Source organism: Eulemur rufifrons, chromosome 7, assembly GCF_041146395.1.
Source record: "Eulemur rufifrons isolate Redbay chromosome 7, OSU_ERuf_1, whole genome shotgun sequence".
Classification (NCBI taxonomy): Eukaryota; Metazoa; Chordata; class Mammalia; order Primates; family Lemuridae; genus Eulemur; species Eulemur rufifrons.
In genome coordinates, this window is record NC_090989.1 from 207536175 (window position 1) to 207561663 (window position 25489).

The 25489-nt window shown below is 40.2% G+C and overlaps 1 protein-coding gene across 2 annotated transcripts in view; it reads right to left on the reverse strand.

The window, feature by feature from the left end:
- The window catches only part of SLC35D2 (solute carrier family 35 member D2), a 45495-nt gene continuing 20006 nt past the window's right edge, over positions 1-25489 (reverse strand). The window contains exons 5-12 of one of the 2 annotated variants that reach the window (XM_069476307.1): positions 23501-23572; positions 22536-22604; positions 17185-17287; positions 15805-15897; positions 11448-11515; positions 2425-2503; positions 1345-1427; positions 1-646 (exon numbers count right to left, since the gene is read on the reverse strand). In XM_069476307.1, coding sequence (XP_069332408.1) covers positions 544-646; positions 1345-1427; positions 2425-2503; positions 11448-11515; positions 15805-15897; positions 17185-17287; positions 22536-22604; positions 23501-23572 — 670 coding nt within the window. In that variant the 3' untranslated portion in view covers positions 1-543. The remainder of the gene's footprint in view (positions 647-1344; positions 1428-2424; positions 2504-11447; positions 11516-15804; positions 15898-17184; positions 17288-22535; positions 22605-23500; positions 23573-25489) is intronic. The other variant, XM_069476308.1, reaches the window with a different exon arrangement.

A 25489-nucleotide genomic window follows, 5' to 3' on the forward strand; every position in this document is an offset into this window, starting at 1 on the left:
TAGAAATGATGTTTTATTTTACTTTGATGATTAGGAAAAGATACCAACATAGCTTACATCAAAGCTAAAAAATAACTTTACTGGCAGTTAACTGGCTAATTTTATTAAAATAACGACATGTCTGTTTAAACTGAAATAAACTGTTCTCACTGGCACTGTGCTTTGGCTGGGACCTTTGAAAAGGCCAAGGTGCTGATAAGGAAATAGTTACCATTAAAACATTGACCTCTTCAGCGTGTGGCACTGCGACAAAGGGCCACATGGGTCTGTAGGTGAGCGCTCAGCATGCTACCTACCAAGTCCCAGTGGCTTCTTTTGAGAAGATTCACTTTCTGCCAGTAAGGTTTTGCACAAATACATTTCTTAGGGCCGATGATGGCTCACTGTGCGGTGCGTGTGAGGTAGATATTTTGCAGACATTCCCATTTGTGCTTTCCCCAAAGGGTGGATGTACCAAGTCTGAAACCTCTGGCTTCACATCCCTACTGGGGATCCCCCCACGTGTCCCTGGTCTCAAATCGGCCTGCAATTCTGTGCCAGACTCTAGCTCTTCAAATCGGAAGGGATGTCTTCTTTATCCACAAGTTGCTGAGGTTTTAACTGGCTGCTTAGTGTTAAAAAGGAATATCTCAATCCCCCAGCCATGCTGAAAGGAGAAAAAAAAAAAAGTGAAAATAAATAACTGGGAATTTTATAGGCGCTCCCACCAGCAGTTGCTGACATTTTTATCAATACAGTCAGCTTCATCTGGAATGCATCATTCAGGTCTGTTCTTCTCCTCAGATTTGTGGATTACTTGGTGAGAATTTCCCCTCTTATTTACAAAACCTTCGAGGGGCAGAAAAAGAGTACTCAAATCCAATACAGAACCTTGGAGAGAAATAATAATCACTTGGTTTTTACTGAATAAACTATGTACCATTATTCTTAAATAGAATCCTGTATCTGGGACGCCAAAATGCCTTTCCAAAGTGTCTCAGTCAATCCTCACAGGATCCTTAGCCTGTGGCATTTTGACAGAGCACGAGTTTAATGAGACCACTTGGCCAGAGGAAGACAGATAACTTAGGGGACCTTTCTGTGAGGAAGACACATGAATTAAATTCAGATCTCAGCCCCATGAGTTTTCATTACCTGTGTCCCCATGGCTCCACGTGAGGAAGGATGTCACAAAAAACAGACGAACTGAGTGACTGAAGTAAAATTCTTTAGAAACTACAATGTCAAAACACCTCCTGGCTTAAAATGTTAAATTTCTCTTTGCTCTTTTGCATATTACATATTAATCAGACTATTTAAACTTCTTATTTTGCTAAAATGAGCTCATTTAAAAATCCCACTCACCAAATATTTAACCCTACAAAGTTTAACACGGAGAAAACGTAGTCTCCACCAACTAACATCCCGATGTAGGCAACGGATACATTCTGCAGAAAAAGAGAGATTAGTCAATTTAAAAGTAAAGCATTTGGGGAAAATACATATACATAAGGAAACCTGATACTAGACATTTTAGTTACTTTGCACAGAGACCTGTACATAGGAGATGTTCACAGAGTGTTGAATAAATGAATAAAAAAAATTACATATGGCTTTATAAAGAAGTGAATTTATGGTATGTTAATAACAGAAAACTGCATTATTCATCCCGTCCCCCCACAAACCATTCCTATGAGTACACAGGCAGAAGATGGAAGAGTTGGGTTGTAATCAGCTCGCCAGATCCTAGCTCTTTACCATCATTGGGTGGTGAAGTTTAATCACAGTGACTCTAAGCTTGAACAGAGCAGTGACATCTAATAAATTCCACACAGTGTTCTGCCCAGCGCATTCTAGGAGCACTCTGGGCAGCCAAAGGATGATGAACTGTTGGAGCGGGTAGTTTCGCTCACTCAAAGACTCCATGTGAACAGAAAAACAAAGTAAGTGTAGAATGGAATTCAGAACACCTCCACCCGCTATTCAACCATATGTGTGTGTGTTCAAACATACATGTTCGTTACCTTACAATCAAGCATATACCTAGATGGAAAACAGTTCTTCACAAGGTTTCCATTTCTTAGTGGGCAGGTTCTCCCAGAAAACCAAATCATAGATGAAAAGGCATCTTGGTGATCAGTGATATCTGGATTTTTTTTTTTCAGCTTTTTACTTCATTTTCTCAGACCATCCCCTCCCAGCCACCCCTAATTTAAAAGTTACCATTTGTCTCTTCTCTTTAAATTAGCAAGTTGTCCCTCTGTTCTGTGCAACAGGAGACTAGAAGAGGGTTCACTCAGGCCCATCTGAAATGTCACCGTCTCCCTTCTTACTTATTACACAACTGACAACAACAAAATCAAACTCAGCGCCATCTGTCGGAAAGTTTGGATTCACCGTCAATTCGCAGACTCAGTGGTTCCTTCCAAGGCTCCGTCTACTTACTTTGATAGCTCCGACCACCGCGGTGGTCAGGGCCGAGTTGTAATAGCTGCACAGGACCGTGGAGTACATCAGGAGAAACCTAAGGCGAGGGAGCAAACGCCTGAGTGTGCGCCTGACTGCGCTGGGTGAGAATAACAGGTTAAGAAGATCAGCAAGTGACCCACAGAAAGCACTTCAAGCAAATAAAAAGAAACACGTATCATAAGGCTTCTACAACCCCCACCTCAAGACACCTTGTTACTCGGTCTTATTATAGGAAAGTGGGCCGGCTGTGCATTAGCTAAACCTACCCAAGGTATCCTTCTCAGCTTCTCTGTGCATTTACCATTAGTGTTTCCACAAAATCAGGGATAGGAGAATGAGATTTTTTTATTGACCTGAAATCTTTCCTTTTATATCCATGTTACAACAGTGGTTTTTAATCCTCTCTGTGCATTGGAATCACCTGCTGCATGTTTAACACACAATGCTGCCTGGCAGAGGTTCTCATTCAGTTGGTTGGAGCTGCGGCCCTGGCCCTGCGAGATAGAAAAGCTCCACAGCTTGTAACATGGTTGTAATGTGTGGCCAGCGCTGAGGGCTGCTGGCTGGTGTTAGCCGGAAAATCAGCTGGACAATCGCTAGCTTTGCACAAACGAGGTGGAAATTAATGGATTCCACGTGTCAGTAACACTCCTGTACCCTATTTCCAAAGTTAATTCAGGCATTTCACATTAAGCATTGATACTTACTGTCAATACAATGACTACAGAATTGTGAACACACACCAGACAAGAAAACATATACACAGGAAAAGAATGTAGAATCCAGTCAGAGGGAACGAAGTGAGTTATTCCAATCAAGTAGCAGAGGAAATTAGCTACAAGCTCAGTGGAGTGCAAAATTCCATCCATCCAAATCTGATGATTCAATCTTGAAAGGGATTACAGTCGAAACTGGCTGAGAATGAAACTTGAAAGGTACATGGAGAGCACAAGATATGTGGGATTTTAAAACTAAATCCCAGGAAGAAGACAGGAGCTTGGATCTCTCATAGTGCAAAGCAAACTCAACTCTAAGAAGGGGTTCAGTGCCCCCAGGGCTTAGGTAAACTCATCCTGCTAGGATTTAACACCCAGTCTCAGGTTCTATCTAGGCTCAAATCTCTGATTGTTACTAACAGAATCAGGGTCACAAACCTTCAACACCACAACCTCTGTTGCGATGAGTAGGCTTATGATCAGGGATGGTAGAGGGGGGAAGAATAGAGATAAAGTACATCAAGGTTTACATCAGGTTAAGGAATGAACTTAACTACAAACTCAAATTTTCTAATCTTCAGAATAATACGTGCACTTCTTATTAAGGTAATTAAAACAATTTGACAAGTTAAAGAAACTGTAGTTTTAATTTGAAATGTGTAATTGACATTAGACTTGCAATTTTAATTTGAAAGGACTAAGAGAGTCTGAGTACGTCTGTACACAGTAATTGAATGCTTTTTAAAAGGCTGATTTACCACATTTCCAAGCTTGGTTTATTCCATTTCAAAGAGTTGCTTAAGTACCTAAAGCAATCTACTAGCTTTGCTAGTCCAACCCTCAGGGGTTGGAACTGCTGAAGAAAAATCAGGCATATCACATTTGAATATGCAGCTTAAAATGTTTTAATTCACTAAGTTGTAAACGGAACTAATTAAGAGTAAATTGTTTAGGAGATTTTAATCAGTTAAACCTGAGTTAATAAGCCATTAATCAAATAAAAAAGTAAATGTTCTTACTTTTCATAGAAAAATTACTAGCTTTATAAATAAAGCAATAGTATTTATAAGTTGAACTCTAAGGCTTTTAAACTAGTTTTTAAAATAGTTACAATTTTAATAAATTCGATGTTAATTGAGAGCCTTGGGAGCTCCTATTCATGCATAAAATGAAAAAAAGGTAAACGCTTAACCTGATGTCACTGAGTCGCCAGGCCATGGCAGTCAGAGCAGATCATCCACAGCACCTGCCCTGGGGGAGCTCAGAGTCTAATAAATGAAAGACATACGTGGAGCAGGGGTCCCAGCCCAACTGAGGGGGCACAGAGAAGCTTCTGTAGCCTTCCTAAACTTGAGAGCAGCCTTAAACCAAGGACAACCATGGATGTTCTTTACTTTTATTTTGCTTAAAAATTCCAACTCCAGGGTTGTTCCAATCGTGCAACATTTTCTGCATCTTACATCTTTATTATTGTTTTTTAAGAAAGGGAGGTGGTGGCGGGGGTGGGGGTGTCTCCCTGTGTTGCCCAGGCTGGACTCCTGGGCTCAAGGGATCCTCCCGCCTCAGTCTCCCAAGTAGCTGGAACCACAGGCGCGCGCCACCGCCTCCGGCTCCACCTACATCTTTTTTTTTTTTTTTTTTTTTTTTTTTTTAAGACAGAGTCTCACTCTTTTGCCCAGGCTAGAGTGAGTGCCGTGGCATCAGCCTAGCTCACAGCAACCTCAAACTCCTGAGCTCAAGGGATCCTCCTGTCTCAGCCTCCCGAGTAGCTGGGACTACAGGCATGTGCCACCATGCCCGGCTAATTTTTTCTATATATATATTTAGCTGTCTGTATAATTTCTTTCTATTTTTAGTAGAGATGGGGTCTCGCTCTTGCTCAGGCTGGTCTCGAACTCCTGAGCTCAAAGGATCCGCCCACCTCGGCCTCCCAGAGTGCTAGGATTACAGGCGTGAGCCACCGCGCCCGGCCTCCACCTACATCTTAATGAAAACACCTCGGCCTGCATTCAAAACTGGTCGATACCACAGATCTAAGATCCCGACATCCATCTACCGCGAGTGTGGGCGACTAGGACATTCACTCAGCAGCTGGGCGGAGCCAGGGGAGGAGACTCCCTCTCTCCTAAGCAACAGACGGCGGCGAGGCAGAAAGGCTGCACTTCCCAAAACACCCACTAGATGTCCCCAGAGAGGGAGAATATAAAACCGGTAGGCCCAAAGTAGTAGAGTATTAATTTTTTAAAAAAGGAAGAATCTATTTTTGTATGCAAATAAGTACCGTACGGTGCTAAGACAAAGACTCTGAACTAAAAGAACCTCTGTTAACTCAGTACAAGGGAAACCACACCACTGTTAACACCAAGTATGTCAGCCTCCACATGACTGGTTTTGGTTTTAGCATCTGTGGATTAATAAAACGCAAAGGTATCTAAAAGCATTGCTTAATTCTTAGTAACTTTTTTCCATTCTGTATTTTTAAATCATTATATCATCTATGTACATTTGAATAATAATAGCACATGTATGTGGTACGCATTTATTTAGCAGCAGAAGCCAGCTGCCTGTTCTGGCTCACAGGGCGCCTGGGGTGAGGGTGCCCAGGCGGAAACCCCTGGACCAGAACCTCTGCTCAAAGGTTTCTTCATGTTTCTAAAAATGGCACAACAAAACCCAACTGATTTACCCAAGGCTGTAGGGTACACTCACGGAAGTCACAAACAGAACTCCAATGACCAAATCACCATTCCTTGCACAGGCATGTAGAGAAATTGAACACAAAGGCTCAAATAATGAAAGGCCACTTTTCCACTCCTTCTAGCAACCACAGTGCTACCCAAGCACATTATTCTCTTATAACTCCAGATTTCAAAGAATTTCAAGTAACCTCATCTTCCCCATCTCTGGGGAACACTTACGTACCCGAGGACTCAGTGGTGTGCCAGAGATGTCCCAGGTCATGGGGCAACTATGGTGCATCAACTTTCCACTAAGCCTGCCTTGTTGGGGGAGAATGGGAATATGTCCATACTCTTTATAGGCTCTGTCACCCCTGTGCCCACACAGTGAGCAGAACCCTGCTTTCTTTCTCTTATATGCTGCATCTTCAGTAGTGTGAGTTGAAAACCCCAAAATTAGTATACTTTTTTATGCTGTAAGTAGGAAAAATTTGATTCTTCCGTGTTTTACTTAAGGAATATATTACTGCTTCAGTGGGATCAAAGAGCCTGCTACTGGGGCAGGCACAGATTAGGATAATCCTCTCGGGACCTGAGGGATTGGTGCCAGCCTCTGATACAAGTGAACTGGAACCTGCAATTTCTCAGCAAGATTAAAAAGACCTGCAGCACTAGCTTTTAACAAAATCTAGTTTTCAACTTAAATTCCAGTCTATAATTTACTTTGACTGCACTAATTTATTTTAGCTCTCTGAATCCAGTTTATCTTCCTGAAGCAACTTCACTCCATCATATGTTCTATTTACAAACTCCTGATTACGCATAGTATCGTTTCCTAACAGAGTCCTTCACCATAGCTCAACAGAAAATTAAAAGTCTGCTCTGTCAAGTTTGGGCCATAATATTGAAATACTGAAAGATCAAAATCCCTAAAGTCTTATTCTAAAAATCATAATCCCAAACTATCAAAATCCCAAAAATTTATTTCTGGAAAAAATAATTTTAAAAAATTCTTTAAAAGACATTTATTTCTATCTTTTAAGGTGCAGAAGTCATAAGGATTGAATAATTTGGCAGAGGAGATTTCTTATGTTTTTTGACCATAGTTTCACTTCTATGATCTCTGAAACACTCCCTGCACTTGCATTTGGACAGAAGTTGTGGTCCACCGATTTTATAAGCATATGCTGTCCACTGAAAGCCTGGTTACTGTTCAGTCATTGCAGCTAAGCAATCTGCTTTCACAGCACTAATAATAATTAGCTTTTAAACTTTTCACTTTCACCATGAAGGAGCCTTGTACAGTTAACTTATCACAGCCCTTTTGCGAGAGAACAATTTCACAAATCTCTTCCACTGTGTTGTAAGGAGTGATATTCAGCTTCCCCAATACCAAACCTGCATTAGTCAGGGTTCTCCAGAGAGACAGAACCAATAGGATATGTATATAGATATATGAGATGATTTATCAGGGGAATTGGCTCATGCAGTTGTGGAGACTGAGAAGTCCCTAGAGAGGCCATCTGAAGGCTGGAGGCACTGGGATGCTGGTAGCGTGGCTCACTCCACGTCCAAAGGCCTCGGGATCCACGGGGCTCCTGGAGTCCAAAGCTGGCGAGACTGGAGTTCTGAGGTCCGAGGCAACAGAAGAAAAGTCTGTCCCAGCTCTCAGAGAGAGATCAGTTCACCTTCTGTATTTGTTCCCTCCGGGCCTACAGCCAATTGACTGATGTCCACTGACATACAGGGCAGATCTTCCCACCTAATGTACTCAAACTCACACGGTAACCTTCTCTGGGAATGGCCTCACAGACACAGCCAGAATAATGCTTTACCAGTTCGTAGGTATTCCTTAATCCAGTCAAGTTGACACCTAACATGAAATCCACACATCTACCCACCCCTTGTCAACTTGGCACCCATCTGCATCCCTTTAAACCATACTGAATTTCCAAATAAAAACAATAACAAGGTAATAGCTCGGCCTAACGTGATGCAACTAATATTATGCAACTATCCTGCATACAACCAAAAACGCACTAATCCCTTCCCCAGAATTCAGCTTTCAGGATTTTAACATCTGAGATTTTAATCTTTCAGGATTGGGATTTTGGGGATTTTAGCCTTTAGGGATTTTGATCTTTTGAGATTTCAACATTTGGGGTTATGGTGTTCTGGATAGTGTCTTTTGGGATTATGATCGGCACCAACCCTTTTGCCATTCTATTGGCTTCTTAAATACTTTTCTAAAGTGTAATAATTTTTTAAATTATATTTTCAACTTGGAATAGAGGCTTGGTGGTTGGAAAAAAGCAAGTTGGAAATCAAACTTGAAAGCAGTGAAAATCAACAGGAGGCTGAGTCAGGCTCCTCTGGTGTCCTGGGCTCGGACGTGCACGTTAACCCTGGGAAGCCCCTTAGCACGGGTCAGGAGACAGGAGACAGCCCAGGCCCAGGGCCAGTCATCCAGAAAAACAAGGACGTGCTCAAAAGCTTACTGTGGAGATGCAAAGGATCTGACTGTAGTGTCCTTTGACTGAAAAAGTGCAAGAAAGCAGGATTCTGAAAACTTCAGCATGCCAAAATTGAAGCTTCCTTGCAGAACAGTTTCAGAATTAAAACTTGACCATTGAAGGTAAAATATATATAACAGAAGAAAAACTGTGGAAGCTACGGGCAATAAATAGAGTCAAATCTGTCTGGGGTGAAAAGAGGACAGCCAAACTAAACAGGATGGCCTCAAGAAACAGAAATATTAGCAATAATGGCATTTTTTTATTGAGCATTTTCTATATGTTTAGCACTGTTCTATATCGTCTGTACTATTAACTCATTCAATCCACATAACCCCAGCCTGTGGATCAGGTATTTTAGCTCTTTGTTTCCATTTTAAAGATAAGGAAATTGGGGCTCAGAGAGGTTAAGTAACTTGTCCAAGGACCCAGAGCTAATAAATGGCAAAGCTAGGATTCAAACCCAGGCTAGCTGATTCCAGAATTCAGGCACTTAACCACTGGAATGATGCCATGATTTCAGTGTTCTCAGAAGACCCAGTTAAAAACTGACATCTACCTAGTTTTCACCCTTAAAGTTGGGAGAAATCCGAAATGTTAATGATTTCATCATTTTTACCAATTTATTTATAATTACTTTCATGACATCTTCAATTAAAAAATGACTACTGATAATGTACTGATAATTCTTATCAAGAGTATTTGTTTTCTAAGAAGTACATTATTAGATGGGAAAAAAAAAATGTATGGAACTGTATACAGATGGAGCCATGCTTTGGATGGGCAGGCCCAGAGAATGACAGCTCACAGCTCACAGCAGGAGCTGCCCGCCCCTTCACCCACAGAGTTCAGCTGACCTTAGAGTGTTTACTTCTTGATTTCTTTCATTGAATGGTTAAAAGGTAAAGTGCAAGTTTAAAAACAAAAACAACAAAACAGTATCTCATCAAGTTTACAATGAAATGAGAAGGCTTTGAAACTTGCTCTACAGTTCACAGGTGCATATGGGCTTAGCCAAGGAGAGGTGCTAGCCTGAGTTTGTGTGGTACGAGTTGATTTTTTATTTTCCAATCACAGAGAAAAATAAGAGATGGTGTGACAAAGGGTGACTCACAAACATGGCTTAGATTTTTTTTCAAGGTTAAATGCTCTTAGTCAACAACTGGGAAAACTACAGATATTTTACTAAATTTATGCTTCGAACCATGGCTAAGTACTCTAAAGGATTGCACAACAAGCAGTGCCTGGAAAGGACACATTGCATGAGACACTGTTGGTCTTGAAAGATGCAAAGGAAGTCCCCCCAAATCCCTCCTTTGGAAAAGGGGGTACATGAGTCCAGAGTGACAAGGCATTAGGGCCAGGCAGGAGGCAGCACAGCAGACAGTGAGAGCAGCATGGGGTCTCCTTGGGTGGCAGAACAGCGGGGTCTAGAAACTGAGCCTTGGGCCAAGTTCCAGGTGGGGGGAGGGAAGGAGGACACTGAGTCCAAATTCTCATAAAGGCCTGAAAAGGTCTAGGTCTGAGGCAACCCCTGGTTACCAGCAGAAGCACAAACAAGATTCTCAAATTCCCCCTTCCAGCCCACAGGACCAATCAAGATTAAGCACTACGCTTACAATCACAGGTCACCAGACACAGAAGAAAGCAGACCACAATGACAGTCACCTGAAACAACAAGCTATATATTAATACTTAGGTTCTCAAGGACTGCAGATACTGGGATTGTCAGATGCAGAATACAGAATAGCTATGTTATGTGACACTTAAAGAAATATTATAAAAGGTATGGTCACAAAGATCACCAATGAAAGAGTGTTAGGAATGAACAGATTAAGTTTAAAAAAAAAAAAAAAACGCTGTGGAACTTTCACAAATAAAATATAAAATTGTTAAAATCCAAAACTCCATCAACAGGTTAAACACTAAATCAGACAAAGCTAAAGAGAGAAGTAACGAATGGGAGATATACATCAATGTTCTTACTGCATATGGCTACATCACTGAAATAAAAATCAGGTTTGAGAATTGAAGAGTGTTGATTAAAGAGATCATGAGTTGTCTTAGTTTACACATAATAAAAATTGTGGTAAAAAGGGGGCAGAGGGAATTTATCTTTCTTCACAGGAAAAAATCATTTGATGAGTAATTCCCTGAGACAGTAACTCAGAGACCCTCTCAGCATGGGAGAAGAGAGTGGTGCCTGCGTGGGAGTGCAGCCCCGCTCAGGAAAGAGACCCCCAATCTTCCAACAGTGGTTGCCTCTAATGAGGAAAACTACGGCGCTGGAGGCAGGGAAGACAGGAGGGCAGCTGGTAATCCCAACTTATTCTTTTGCATTATTCTTTTGAATTATTTACTAGTTACATGTATCATCTATTCATGCAAAGAAATTTTCAAGTTTTTACAAGATTAAAATAGATGCAAACTACACGGCCTTTCAACAGGAAGAACACCTAAAGAAAATTTCAAGGACAAGAGCCTAATTGTTGGACAACTCAGCAGCCCCAACATTTCTTATCAGAAATATCCTTAAATATAGCAGGTACAGTGCTATAAGAAAAGGTTGTCATTGCTACATAATAATGTGAGGAAAGGATCTTGTAGAACTCAGGACATAGTGACAAAGACAAAAACACAGTACTGCCTGGCATAGCCTATAGTCCCAGTGACTTGGGAGGCTGAGGCAGGAGGATCACTTGAGCCCAAGAGCTTCAGTCCAGCCTGGACAACATAGTGAGACCTTGTCTCTTTAAAAAAAAAAACAAAAAACCTCAGTGCTGCATTTGAGATGTCAGCTGACTTCATTTCAGACAAAATTTCAGAAATCAATAGACAACATCAGATTTTGGAGTAGAAGGGGACATTAGCATGACTGTCAAAAACAAAACAGTTTTGTGCTTGCTCCTGGTCTTTGAGGCTGGGCTCCCAGGTGTCCTGGGTCCCAGTCAGCTCTGCTGCAGGAGAACATTCTAGAGAAAGTCAGAGAAATGCAGACAAAGGGAGTTTGCAGAAGAGACAGAAGGTATATTTTGATTTGACTTGTCAAGAGATACCATCAACCAATGCTTCTACTTACTATGGTTTCTTACCCCAAAAAACAGGAAAGAAGAAACTGTATGATAAATAGAACATTCTTCCACTGGCTGAATTCAGTAGCCTATTATCAAAAAGAAAAAATTAATGATTAGATTTATGATACTGCGCTTTAACTCTATTGATTTTACCAAACTGTGTGTTTTCATACAGGAACCAATTTCCAGACAGAAAATATAATTTTAAAAATCCTTCCTAAATAGGATATATAATTTTTTAAATCCTGGTAATACTAGCTGTGTGACATTGGGCAACTTACTTTTCCTCCCTGAACCTCAGGTTTATTTTACAAAATGGGGATTATTAAAAAAACAAACAAACAAAAAACCTCCTCAAAAGGTTGTTGTGAGGATTCAGTGAAATTGTTAGAACCTTGCTGGTGGCAAGTACAAAATGATAGCTATTGTTGAGGCTACCATTTATTTTACAAATATTTACTAATTTATAGGCCCAAATTCAAGGTTGGGTTTACTTTTTATAAATAATCTTAGAAGAAAGTTTATTCTTAATAATATTGACAAGAAAATTTAAGTTCATAAGCTGTTTTTAAGCACTTGCACATGCTTAGGAAGTATCATGAACAAATAAACTATTATTTTCTACTTACAAAGCAATCAAGTATTTGGGGTGGAGGAGATGGCAGACAGAGAAGTTTAAGACTCAGTTTCTATTCTCCAGCAACTTAATCCCTACCTGAGAAAATAAAATTAACCCTCTTGAAATGATAGGTACCAGTAAAAAGGGAATATTTTATCAATGATTTATCCTTTGCCTATATCTAAAAAGGATTTTTTTTTTCTGAGACAAGGTCTCGCTCTGTTACACAGGCTGGAGTTCAGTGGCAGGATCATAGCTCACTACAGCCTCGAACTCCTGGGCTCAAAGGATCCTCCTGCCTCAGCCTATGGAATAGCTGGGACTACGGGCAAGCTACCACACCTGGCTGATTTTTTAATTTTTTATAGAGATGGGGTCTCGCTATGTTGCTCAGGCTGGTCTTGAACTTCTGGGCTCAAGGGATCCTCCCATATCGGCCTCACAAAGTGCTGAGATCACAGGCCTGAGCCAGTGCACCCTGGCCCAAAAATGATTTTAAGGTGACTCAAGACTATACATAAGTATATGCTCAATAACATGATGACATATTAAGCAATACTTTGTTAGCCAAATGTTAGTAACTCTACATATTTAAAACTATTTAAATCTTTTTTAAGTTTATAATTCAAATTTTTTAAATAATTAAAATGCAATTCTCTTCTCCAATGAGAACAACCTTGTCACTTTGTACTGTCTTGTTTCATTCTTGCCCACCTTTCTTATCAAAAAGATACACATTAAATACTGGTAATTGTTGAAACTGGTTGATGAGTACATGGGGTCTGTCATACTATTTCCTCTGCTTTTGTATATGTTTGAAAGTTTCCATGCATCACAAAACTTTTTTAAATGCTTACTTGTGAAAGAAAAAATATAATATATATAAATCTGTCTTACTGGCAAGTCCCAAGCTAATCAAGGGGGCAGAAAACATCCAAGAGACTTAAAGCCAAAAAGTTTATGCTAAGGCAGTCAAAGACCAAAACAAAATAAAATAACTAAAAATATGGAAAACATTTAGTGTCTGAAATTAAAATAAAATTGGGAATAAGAGAAATACATAAGTCCCAAATTTCAAACCAAGAGTAGAAAAACATTTATTTTCTCAAAAAGCTTGAAGTAGTTATGCAAACAGTAAAAAAAAAACAAAAAACAACAAAAAAACCCAAAACTATATACTGTACTCCTGATACCACATAAACGATTGAGGGCTATTTAGTAATTTTCATAAAAATATGTAGATTCTTTGCCAACCTAAATTTTTATGGATTTTAGTTTTATTTATTTTGTTTCTTTAATAATAAGGCTGTACTGGTGGCATTTTAAAACAATGCAGCATGACATTTATTTTAAAACAGGAAATAATTAAAGATGAATAACAATAAGGCACTTCCTCCTTTAGACTTACTGTTGCAGTAAAAGTATGTTGGAGGAGGAATCTTTTTCATTTTGCATTTTGGGTTTTTTTAATCAGAAAAGTCCTGCTATTTATCCCCATTCACCAACTGTAACACTGTAACACACCAGATGTACTTTGAACCTATTGCAGTGATTCACATACTAAAAGAAAGTTCACCCACTGAGTATTTTCCAAGGGCCTAATTTGTTAACAAGAGCAGCTGTCATGTCTCAAGTTGTTAACCAGAGATAGAATCAAGGTACTGTTAATAGATCTATAGACTGCCTAAGTCCAAAGTCTCGGTATTGAATTCCCAGAGCAGTGAGTCACACACACAAGTTTTACCGTATCTCTGATCGTCTCCATCTCTCTAGTCCCAGTCAACCAGGAAAAATGACTCATCAAATTTCTCTTTCCATTAACAAGAGGAGTTAACACTTTGCTGTAATTTAGCCATCAGCTTTTGGTACAGTCAAACCAAACTTGGCAGATAAAATGCAATTTTATATTACAGGCTAACACACATAATTATATAAATTCACTTCTTTATTGTATTTGCTTCACAATTTAATAATTTATGCATGATAATCATTACAGGCAGGTAGTAACTTCTGAAAACACCACACTGCAAGTTTATAAGTCAATGACTTGGATGTGGGAACACATGTTTTTATTTAAACAATGTTGTAAATTATTAACAGAATACACCTATTCTATTTTATTCAAAAGTTACCCAAAATCCAGTTTCTGGTCACTATGCTATTCATAACATTGCTCCTATGGAGAAATATGTGTTTAGTCCCAATCAGGTATCCTAACAGTTTCTAGGAGTTTCTAGATTTCTATTTCTGGAATTAAATATGTATATGAAACAGCTATAAAACACCAGAATTTCAGGACAGATAAACTCCAGTGATTCAAGGGAAAAATTAATTTCTATAATAATGAAATGAGAACAGCCACTAGGACCACTTCATTAAGAAGATTTTATAATTTTGTTTTGTGTAATGTTGGTGACACTGACTCAATTTAAAATCGATGGTAGCTGAAAAATAGATATTGTGCAGAGCAGATATCCTGCTCTGCTCATTCTTATTAGAGAGATGCAGGCTGCCTGCTCTACCTTCTAACACTCTGAATTAACAGGGAGGCCCAGGTTCACACAGGGTTCTGATTAACACAAAACAAAGAGCTATTTATCACAATTGGTGCTTTCTGGTGGTTTTCAATATAAACACGTGAAAAATGGCTGTTTACCCTGGGGACTTGGCTGCTAAGCCTTCTGCTGTTTCCCTCCTTCTAGGAAAGGAATCGAACAAATGAGAAAGTATAGCTTGAGAAAGAACATCCACCCCAGGAGTCCACAGGCACCTGTAGCATTCCGAAGTCGTTCAGACCCTAAAAGGGCTACAAGTGGGATTGACTTTCAACTGGCGTGCACCACACCTATGCTGACTGCTAAATATAGAAATACTATCATGTCCGTGGGTAAATGGCCGCTGCACAGGGCCCCTCCGAACCCCCCAGCCCCAGTCTAGCAATGAGAGGGTTAACACCTGGCCAGTCCAGGATGGGGTCTGTGGGTGGAGGCCTTGCTGGACCAGGAATTTTTCTCACATGAACTTAAACATCTCCCTTAAACTACAGGCAAAATTCTTAGAAGGTGTATGGCTGGCGACTTTCTGCAGAAGTCAGGGCTTGCAACCTCCAAGGTGCCTGTCACGGATGTTAATGCAAGAGCTTGGGCCTAGCATCCTACTACTAACTTACCATTTATTTGTCTCTAGATATGGTTACCAGGGCAAATACTAAAAGAACAATACCTTCCCAAAATTCAAATGTGGATCCTGGAATATTTAGAGGTAAAGTGGCATGATGTCTAGGATTTGTTTTAAAATATTCCAGGAGGGAAGAGACAAAACGAGAATGGCAAAATGCCTAAGTAGGGAAGCTGGGTGGTGGGTATCTGGCAATTCATTGAATTATTCTCTCCACTTTGTGTAGTGTTTCAAAACATCCATAATAGAAAGTGACAAATAAATAAATAAACCCATTTTTTTTTTAAACCATGAAAATCCCCTTCTAGGGTAAGTAGCTTTCCCAGGGTCCCCACATCAGCAATGGGGGGTAATGGGACTCAAACTCAGACTCCTGGATGCCTCCCACATAACCAAAGATCAATGCCACTGCAAGGGCAGTGCCAGAGGTGATATCAGGGCAATCAAACATCTTGCTTTCACGTAGCCTCCTGGTAATTCTAGCTACATTTACACTTTTTAATCTCAGTGAGTACCAAATGTTCAATATTAAAATTTAAAAAGATGGCTGAGTAAGACTAATGATTATCATCAGCTCACCTGTTGCAGGTCTCCAGTGGAGACGCTAATAATAAAAGTTGGGATAATCATGAAGCAGGCATTGTAGAAAAGCACTCCGTATTTCCCAAGCTCCTGCAAAAAAAAAAAAAAAAAAAAAAAACCCACGCAATTTTAGAAACACGAAATGTCAGATTTCCTGGAGCCATTTATACAACTGCATATTTATGCAGAGTTAGAATATGCATTCTGATCAACTATGTATTGGAATATTTTCAGCAAATTTCTGATATAAAATGCTTCATTTCAAGTATCTATGATTTCAGAATAAACATTGTTTTACACCAAAATTATAGATTAAACAGATGAAGATGGAAAGCCTCCAAGGCTCTATCCATCTCTAACATTCTAATTGTGTGGGTTTCTTTTTTTCAAAAAAGCATGTTATTCAAAATGGAAAATTCGCAAGAAAATAAAGAACATAAAAATGTTAATGTAAACAGAACTCCTTAAAAACATCTGCTCTTCCCATTAAAGAACAGCAGCATTATATATTTACTTTCATTAAAGTGGCTACACCGCTTCTCCACCATTTTTAAAAAGGCATGACATACTGTGATTCTCAAAAGGCAACAAACCTGGTTTTGTAAAACGGCCACTGTTAGAAAAAATGCCCATGCAGAAAAAAATCAGCACAGATAAAAAAAATAGCTCATGGAAATAAGCCTGTCATCAGGGTGAACTCCCTCACTCAACACAAAGAACTTGGAACAAAGAAACATATGCCTGGCTCATCCTCCCGAGCTTCCTGTAACAGCTGGGGCTGGGTGCCCGGTGGGGGCCTTGGTTTGACAGGCAGCGACATGGAAGAAAAGCTCATCTGCCCTCAGCCCCTTATGACTAGAAGAGGCGGTTATTGCTGGACAGGACCTTACAAATTACCCATTCCAATCACCTCATTCCACAGATGAGGAATCTGAGGTTTGGAGAAGTTAAGGTTCAAAGTCACAATGACTAGTAACTAGCAAAACTTGAGTCTGTAACCCACGTCTCCAGACTCCAAAATGTGTGCTCTCAGAACAAACATCACGACCTCTGATTTTGCCTTGATCACTGATGATGCTGGTAAAAAAAAAAAAAAAAAAAAAATTAATTCATCTTTCAAAATCATCCCCTTTTTATATATTCTGAGTGTGCATCTAAAATAATGGCATCTCTTCCCTTATCTAATTTTCGTCCAAAATTTTGCAAGATGAGGAATAACAAGAATTTACACAGACAAGAGAAATGAAAACAGTAATTCATAGACCCTATGACATAAATTAAGTTACATGCAAACCATACAAACTCATTTTGGTTTTCCAGGTAATTTCAGGACCCAGAGAGTGAAGCCTAAAAGCCATAGGAAGGAAGATCTGGTACCTTAGGATCCATCTTCTGTTTGGTATAAACTCCGTTTGCTGCTGTGAAGACATCATTCAGGAACACAAAAATATAGCCTTCCAAGTTAAATGCAAGGTCAGAACTAGTGAAGAGAACACAAAAGAATGATTATTCAGAAACTCACAGCATGGCCTGTTTCACCTTTCCCTAACCAAATCCACTTTTCTGTGGCACATTTTCCCTTCTTTGTGGTAGTGAATGGTTAATTCCTCTGCTTTGCCTACAGACAAAAACAAAACCAGCCCATCAGGTGGCTTCAACTCAGTCTTGAATGGCTCCAAACCAGAGGGACATTAACCATATTCCTTTAACTGCAAAACCCTTTCTTTTACTAACTGATAAATTGCATGATAATTGGTGAGCCCTGACTTCTGTAAGGCGAGTGACTTGCCCAACCCACCCACCGGCTTTGCCTATTGTGGTAAACAGGGCCATCCCCAGGGTGCAGCTAGAGCAGGACAGCTGGGCTGTGACTGGGGCCAGAGGGGTCAAGGGAGAAGTGACACCTCTATCTGGTGCCCTAACAGTGCCCTGTCCATCAAAAAGGCAAGGCAGGTCTCCATCCTGCTATGCAACTCCTCCAAGACTGTGTTTTTCCCATTTTTTTGAAATATCTTCTCTCCAATTTCCATTTTAAAAAACACCAGAATAAAAGTGTTTTGGGTGGCTACGACATAGGGGACAAGAAGGAGAACAGCAGCTGAGCCATGATGTGGTTCGCCCACCTGCACTTGATCCTTGCAGACAGCACCAGACCCATGTCATAATCATAAATACAAATTGCCAGAGAGGAAAATCTATCCTCTTAGGTTCAGTACCTGGGGGCCTGCGAATTTAACTGACAAAAGACAGATTAACAGGAGAAAAGGAATACAAATCTAATTAATATTTTGTGTGCACAGGAGATCACAGAAAAGTAAAACTCAAAGAAGCAGTTAGGCTGGGGGAGTTACATAACATTTTAACAGGAAAGAGGGTTTGTGTTGTGAGGGACAAATAAATTGTGGGAAAGCAATACATGAGGGAAAATAATGGAAGAGAAGGATTATTTTAGGGTTTGTTTATGCAGACTCATCTCGGGCTGACTCTTGGCTTCAGTAATAAGAGTTGATCTCCTCTTCCCGGGGCCACCTTCACCACAGGAAATTTATGTCCTGTTTTTAGGCAGTAAAGGAGAAGGTGGCAAACCTTCCTGCATCTGTTAATTCTCAATTGTCTTCAGCTCAAAACAACCCTTATCCCAAAGTGGTGTATTGTGGGGTGCCATATCCTGGAATCACCTTGAGTATCAAGATAAGATTATCTCTAACCAAAGAGAATGAAATAGAGAAACAAAATTGCATAGAAATCTGAATGCAAATCAAATCAGATTTTTTTCCTTGAGGCTTCTACCAGTATTATTACCCACAAATATATTTGTGAGAATGTAAATTCATTCATCAGAACTTTCTGGCTCAATTGCAAAAAAAATAATTTATTTTCTCAAAATAAGAGTCTTCCAGCCAGGTGTGGTGGCTCATGCTTGTAATCCTAGCACTCTGGGAGGCCGAGGTGGGAGGATCACTTGAGCTCAGGAGTTGGAGACCAGCCTGCACAAGAGTGACACCCCCTCTCACTAAAAAAAAAAAAAATAAAGAAAAGAAAAAAGAAAAAGAAGCCAGGATTCAAGGTGTGTGTGCCTGTAGTCCCAGCTACTCAGGAGGCTGAGGCAGGAAGATCGCTTGAGCCCAGGAGTTAGAGACTGCAGTGAGCTATGGCCACACAGCGGGACTCTGTCTCAAAAAAAAACAAAAAACCAGTCTTCCAAATCTCTTGCCTGCCCGTGTTTGATTCAGTGTTAAGAAGAGACGTCAGAGTTGAATGAGTAGAAAAAGCCAGGTTTCCTGAGGCTTGGGAGAAGGCACTGCCCACTTCCATACAGAGCCCGAGGGAAATGCCCAGAGCTCTTCTCCATTCTGGAGACCCAGCGTTGGGAACAGTGCTGTCCCCAGCCCCGGAAGCCTTGGCTGCGGTCAGGAGGCTCACCCATCACTCCTTTAGGCCAGCAGTAAAGCACAGAAGTCTGCAAAGAATTTCTTTATTTAATCAATTAGAGCAGATTCACGGTTAACCCTTGTGGTTAACCATGGCCCCAACCATTTAGGGCCATTCACAGACATTCTATTACAACTTTCTCTGGCCACGTGACTTGGTTTGGTGAATAAAATGTAAGAGAAAGTGACACGTGTCATTTCCTGGCAAAACTTTAAGAGCCAGTGCACAATTGTCCACATTCCCTTTCCCTGCCTGTTTGACTGAGAAGGCATCCTTTTTTTTTCTTGAAAGATTTAGGGGTACAAATGGTTTTGGTTACATGAATTGTATAATGGTGATGTCTGGGTTTTTAGTGTACCCGCCACCTGAATAGTGTACATTGCACCCAGTAGATAGTTTTTCTTGCCTCACTCCCCTCCCACACTCCCCCTTCTGAGTCTCCAGTGCCCATGGTATTTACCGCTCTGTATGCTCCCTGAGAGGCGCCCTTTGCGACAGGGATTCCATCAGGCTGGGACCCGAGGAACCACGCCGGGCAGAGCCCTCCCACAAGCACTGACTGATGCTGGGTTACACGTGCGGCACGGGCAGGACACATCTGGTGTGTTAAACCACTGAGATTGTGTTGTGGCGGTTGTTAGTTACAGCAATATAAACTGGCTCACCTGACAGAGTGTGATCTAGAATTCCTTGCCTTTGGATGCACTAGCTTGAATTAGAGAAAGAGGGGTCTCAGCTGGCCCACAGCTAAGCACTGCAAATGTCACCCACCTGACCCATTCTGTGAGTGCCGGAGGAAGAGCAAAGCTGAGCGTTGCTACTCAAGGCTGGCTCTTGGGTAAAGGTTAGATGCTTTCAGAAACATGGTTTACTTTCAGCTCGTTAGAGTGCCATGACATAGGCTGAACACGAGCTGCAATTCCACTCCCTGGTTCTGGAAACGTGCCCACATACACACAGCATCTGAAGTGCCATTTCTCACCAAAGCCTGACAAACAGATTTATAAACCGATTTTGTAAAACTCTTCAACTGGCTGTAAGTCAGTAGTTTTCAAATTGAGCCCTAAGGAACCTGGGAGACAGTCACTGCGCGGGGGAGACTCCAGAGTGCTGTGGAGGGCACTGAAGGGACCCAGGGGATTTCACCCCAAAATATGGCACTTTGGTATGCTGATTGCTTCAAATTAAAGGTCCTTGAAGGTAAGCAGATGCAGGAAGAGGCTCTTGTCTGATGTTCTCTCTCTTTTCTTGAGACAGGTCTCACTCTGTTGCCCAGGCTAGAGTGCCATGGTGTCATCATAGCTCACTGCAACCTCCAACTCCCAGACTCAAGTGAACCTCCTGCCTCAGCCTCCCGGGTAGCTGGAACTACAGGCACTCGCCATCATGCCCAGCTAATTTTTCTATTTTTTGTAGAGACAGCGTGTCACTATGTTGTAGTGCATGTTAAGATAAATTTGTATGTCTTTTTCCCCAATTAATTTGCCTTTTCAGTTCCCTTTTATTTTTTTTTGAGAAAGAGTCTCACTCAGTCACCTGGAGTAGAGTGCAATGGCATCATCATAGCTCACTGCCTCAAACCTCCCGCCTCGGCCTCCCAGAATGCTAGGATTACAGGTGTGAGCCACCATGCCCGGCTGCATTTGACTTGATATAAATCTTTCCTGTAGCCAGACTTCAGGGTATGGGCTTTGCCACGACACTGATAAGTTAGAATAATAAAGCCATTGATAATCTCATTCAAGATCAGGATCTTGAGCTGGTCATCTCTGCTGAGGCCAAATGAACATTGAAAAGCTCTGGTTTGCTCGCTCTGATAGATGAAAAGGCCCACCGGGCCTTTCACTTCCTCTATTAACGAACCTTCAGAGGGCAGAGAGGAAGCTTCCCCCCTTATCCCCTATGGCACCTTCCACAGAGCCCCTCCCTTCTTAGCCACTTTACTCATATGATCTCATTCCAACAAAAGTCTTCATGGCTGAAATAGGCTCTGAGCGCTGCTGTTCAACGGCCGTGCTGGCACTATACCAGAGGTGTGAAACAGCGCTGAAACCAAACAGCTGTCAAGGGGACAAACTCAGCCCACAGTTAGGACAGGGAAGAGGAAGGTACGGATGAAATGGAAACATTATTAATAATAATAATGCTTGGTCTACACAAGGGACTGAATACATTCATAATAAACACCATTATTCTTGCTAGTAATACCTGTCACCATCTAGTGTATATTTTTTTCACCTATTTCTTTTGCTTACTGTCTGTCTCCACCATCTAGAATGGAAGCTCCATGAAGGGATTCTTGTCTGTTTCGATAATTTCTGGATCCCCCACATCTAGCATGAAACCTGGCATACCGCAAATGACCCTGTGAGGTGGACGCTATTTTAATCTTCATTTTACAGTTGAAATAACTGAGGCACAGGGAGGTTAAATAACTTGTCCCTGATTATACATTTAGTAAGTGCAGAGCCCAGAATAAGGTCCCAGGCATCCCAGCTCTGCAGAAGACACTCTTACGCAATTCATGATCCAGAATCCTCAGGTCTAAAGGAGTTAACAAAACAAGTTTAACTGAAATTCCTCCAACCTTTTCTTTCTTCCCTTCATTCAAGTAGGTGTATTTTCTATTACCGCCTTTACAGATGAGGAAACTGGGGCACAGAGAGGCTGAGAAACGGCTGACGAAAGGCAGAGCTGGTTTTGAACCGAGGGAACATAACTGCGCATCTGCGTCACCCACCGCGCTGTAACAGACAGCAACCTGGGGACCCACTTGCAAATGCAGACCTGGAGCCCCTCATTCCTGCTCTTGTGTATTAATGATTAAGGTAGTAGTCAGGCACCAGTGCTGCTCGTATTCCAAACATACAAATGCATTTAGTGACATCATTCTACCACTGGAAATAGCGACTGCTAAGGTATCGCGTGGGATAATACAACAAATCAGCATACGAGGGCTTTAGAAATCTGTTATTATTAATCAAATGCCTAAGAACTTCTCAAGTAAAATTTTCATACTGAGGATAAACATTCAGGAATTGCTAATTTTTGTGGAGCAAAGTTCTATTAATATCTTGCAATGCTCTCTTTATGCATTCTCAGAAATGTTCTGGCCAACAGGAGCCCCAGTTTGACTTTTGCAGGAACACATGGGGATTCCACTAACTTCAACAGATTTGTCTCTTGGCTGCCCAATTCAACTGCAGCCAGATGGAAAATGAAAAACTGAGGACGGGGCTGGGCCTATTGTCAAAGACACAAAGAAGTTATTGAGCAGAAACAGTCCAAAGTCTTACCCAGCTGCTATGAAAGCCCCAAGAATGATGGCAAAGACACTGACAATGATGTTCACTGAATACTGCTTCCTGTGATAAATAAATAAATAAGAAAGGGGAGGGGGGGAGAGGAAAAAATTTTAAATATAGGTTATGTTTTTAAAACATATAAAAGACATTTAAAACATAAAATAGACATTAACAGTTTTATAGCTAAAACCTACTGGACAATGCTATATATAGAGAAAGCACTAAAACTGTGTCTAAGTGAGATTAAATTTATATTATTTCTTAAGCAGTTTTCTTAATCTAATAATAAACTGATTTCTGTGTTCTCACTAGAGAGATGCTGGGACAAACTACAGAAGAGCTCTTGCTTGAAGGTCTAGGTTATATGGACTTATAATGAGCATTCAAAGATTTAGGATAAAATTCAATACTAGGGCCTAAAACATTGGACCATCAACCAAAATTCCTTGCTAAATAATCTTCATAGCAACATCAAGAATCACTGTTCTGGATGTCACACTATTCTTATGGGAAATTTTTATACCAACACTATAAAGATTAATTTGTCCTGATGTTCTATCATAATCACTGCCTCAGAATTGATATCCCTGATATCCTGCACTCCTGTACGCACACATGGGAAGTTTTTCTTCTGTATTCCAAAATTACCGTATATTCCATCTGGCTCAGGAAACAGATTTACATCTGTTTTGGAGTGGCTTTTTTTTCTTTTTTATAATTTTCTACCACAAACATGCATTACTTGTCAAAGGTAAAATTACAATTTAAAAATCCCTCATTAAGTTCTTAGGGAATCACAGAAACAGGCAGTGGCTTTTAAGTGAAATTGTCCTTAAGTTATTGCAACTAGCAATTCAAATTAACTATTTGGAAAGACGACTAGATGGTGAGAATTTGCTGGAGAAAAATAACATAGGGGCTGGGGACACATGGACTGGAGGAAAAACAAAAATCACCCGAGTATGATGGTTTCCAGGAGCAAAGTAAGTGGAATGGTAAATTTCCTGAGGACGGTGAACATCGGCAAGCTGTCAGGAAAAAGTTCAAGTATAACATCAGATACCAAGTGTGGGTAGAGTTTTTTTTTTTTTTTTTAACACATTTTACATTTTTAATTAAGCATACTAATTTTAAAAATTAAATACATATAAGGAATTAACCTCAATTCTCACAGATGCCATTAGCAAAAAACATTAAATAATAAAAAGAAATGAAAATTAAATTATTTTACCACTTTCACTTATCAGCCGTTTAAAAGACCGTACTATCCAACTGCTACAAAGATTGTGCTAAAACTAGTTCACAATGTGAACCAATACATCTTTTGACAAATCAAGTTGGGGCTATGTATCGATAGTCATTAAGTGGTCTTAACCTTCAACCTAATTATTTCTTGTTGGGAAACTTTTCCTAAGGCAATAATCCAAAAGAAAGAAAAAAACAAGTGCATAAATATTTTCACTGCAGCATCTTTGGGAAAAACATCAGAAACAAACTAAACGTCAGACAACAAAGCCATGTCAAATAAATTGTGACACATTTACTTAAGAGAACATGATACACATAAATCTATAATACAAGGACTGTTGGAAAATAAATATTAAATAAAACAAAAAGGATACAAAACAATGTAGTCTAGGACTCTAACAAGATACATTCTGTGTATGGAAAAAGACTTTAAATGAGTATTTAAACTTGAATGTTAATCACTTCTCAGCCTTTTGGCTAAAATCAAGTGTAAAATCGCATATTAAAAGATGAAATTATGGGTGATTTTTTTCCTCCAAACTTTATGTAATGAGGCTATATCGCCTTAAAAAAGATATACTTAAGAACCTTTCACCCACTCTTAACACCCAGAGATTCCAGGATACAGCTCAATCCACAGCCAACAGACTGCCAAGGCTGCAGCAGCCCGCCTGCACCTGCCTCCTGATGTGACCCTGAGAAGACAGTGAGCTGGGGGAGGAGGTCAGAGCCAGAGGGACCGCCCAGGAGGGACAGTGGGGAAGCCCATCCTGCGAGACCTGAGGATGGGCTTCATATCATCAAGGACACTATGTACAGAGAGCAGGTGCAGAAAGAATTTTCAAGAACTTTATATCCACACTTAAAGATGTTTTATGAGTCTGGCTTAAATTATCTTTCTCAAAGCAAGCAACAACAACAAAAGTCTCACATTTTTAATTAAGTTCAAAAAGCTGATTTTTCGATGATATCTTTTAAAGACAAATAAAGTATACTTAATGGTATTAATTAAAAGCTGAATGTTTTCCCCCTAAGATCAGGAACAACATCAGGATATCTCTCATCACTACATCTATTCAACATTGTACCTGAGGCTCTAGACAGGGCAATTAGGCAAAAAAACAAAAAACAAAAAACAAAAAACAACAACAATGAACAAACATCCAATTTGGAAAGGAATAAATAAAGCTATCTCTACTTGCAGATAACATCCTATATATATATAAAGTCCTAAGGGAGCCACTAAAAAAGTATTAGAACTGATAAATGAGTCAAGCAAATGTACAGGAAACAAAATGAATACATAAAAATCAACTGTACTTCTATACACTACCAATGAGCAATCCAAAAATGAAATTGACAAAGCAATTCCACTTACGACAGCATCAAAAAGAATAAAGTTCTTAGGAATAAATTTAACAAAAGAAGTGTAAGACTTGTGTGCTGAAAATGACAAAACATTGTTAAAAGAAATTAAAGAGGACCTGAATAAATGGAAAAACACTCCGTGTTTGTTCATGGATCAGAAGACTTCATGTGAAAATGGAAAGATTCTCCAAATAGACACACAGGTTGCTATAGTTTGGATATTTGAGCCTCCAAACCTCATGTTGAAATTTGATCCCCGGTGTTAAGGGTGGGCCTAGTGAGAGGTGTTTGGGTCATGGGGGCAGATCCCTCATGAATAGATTAATGCC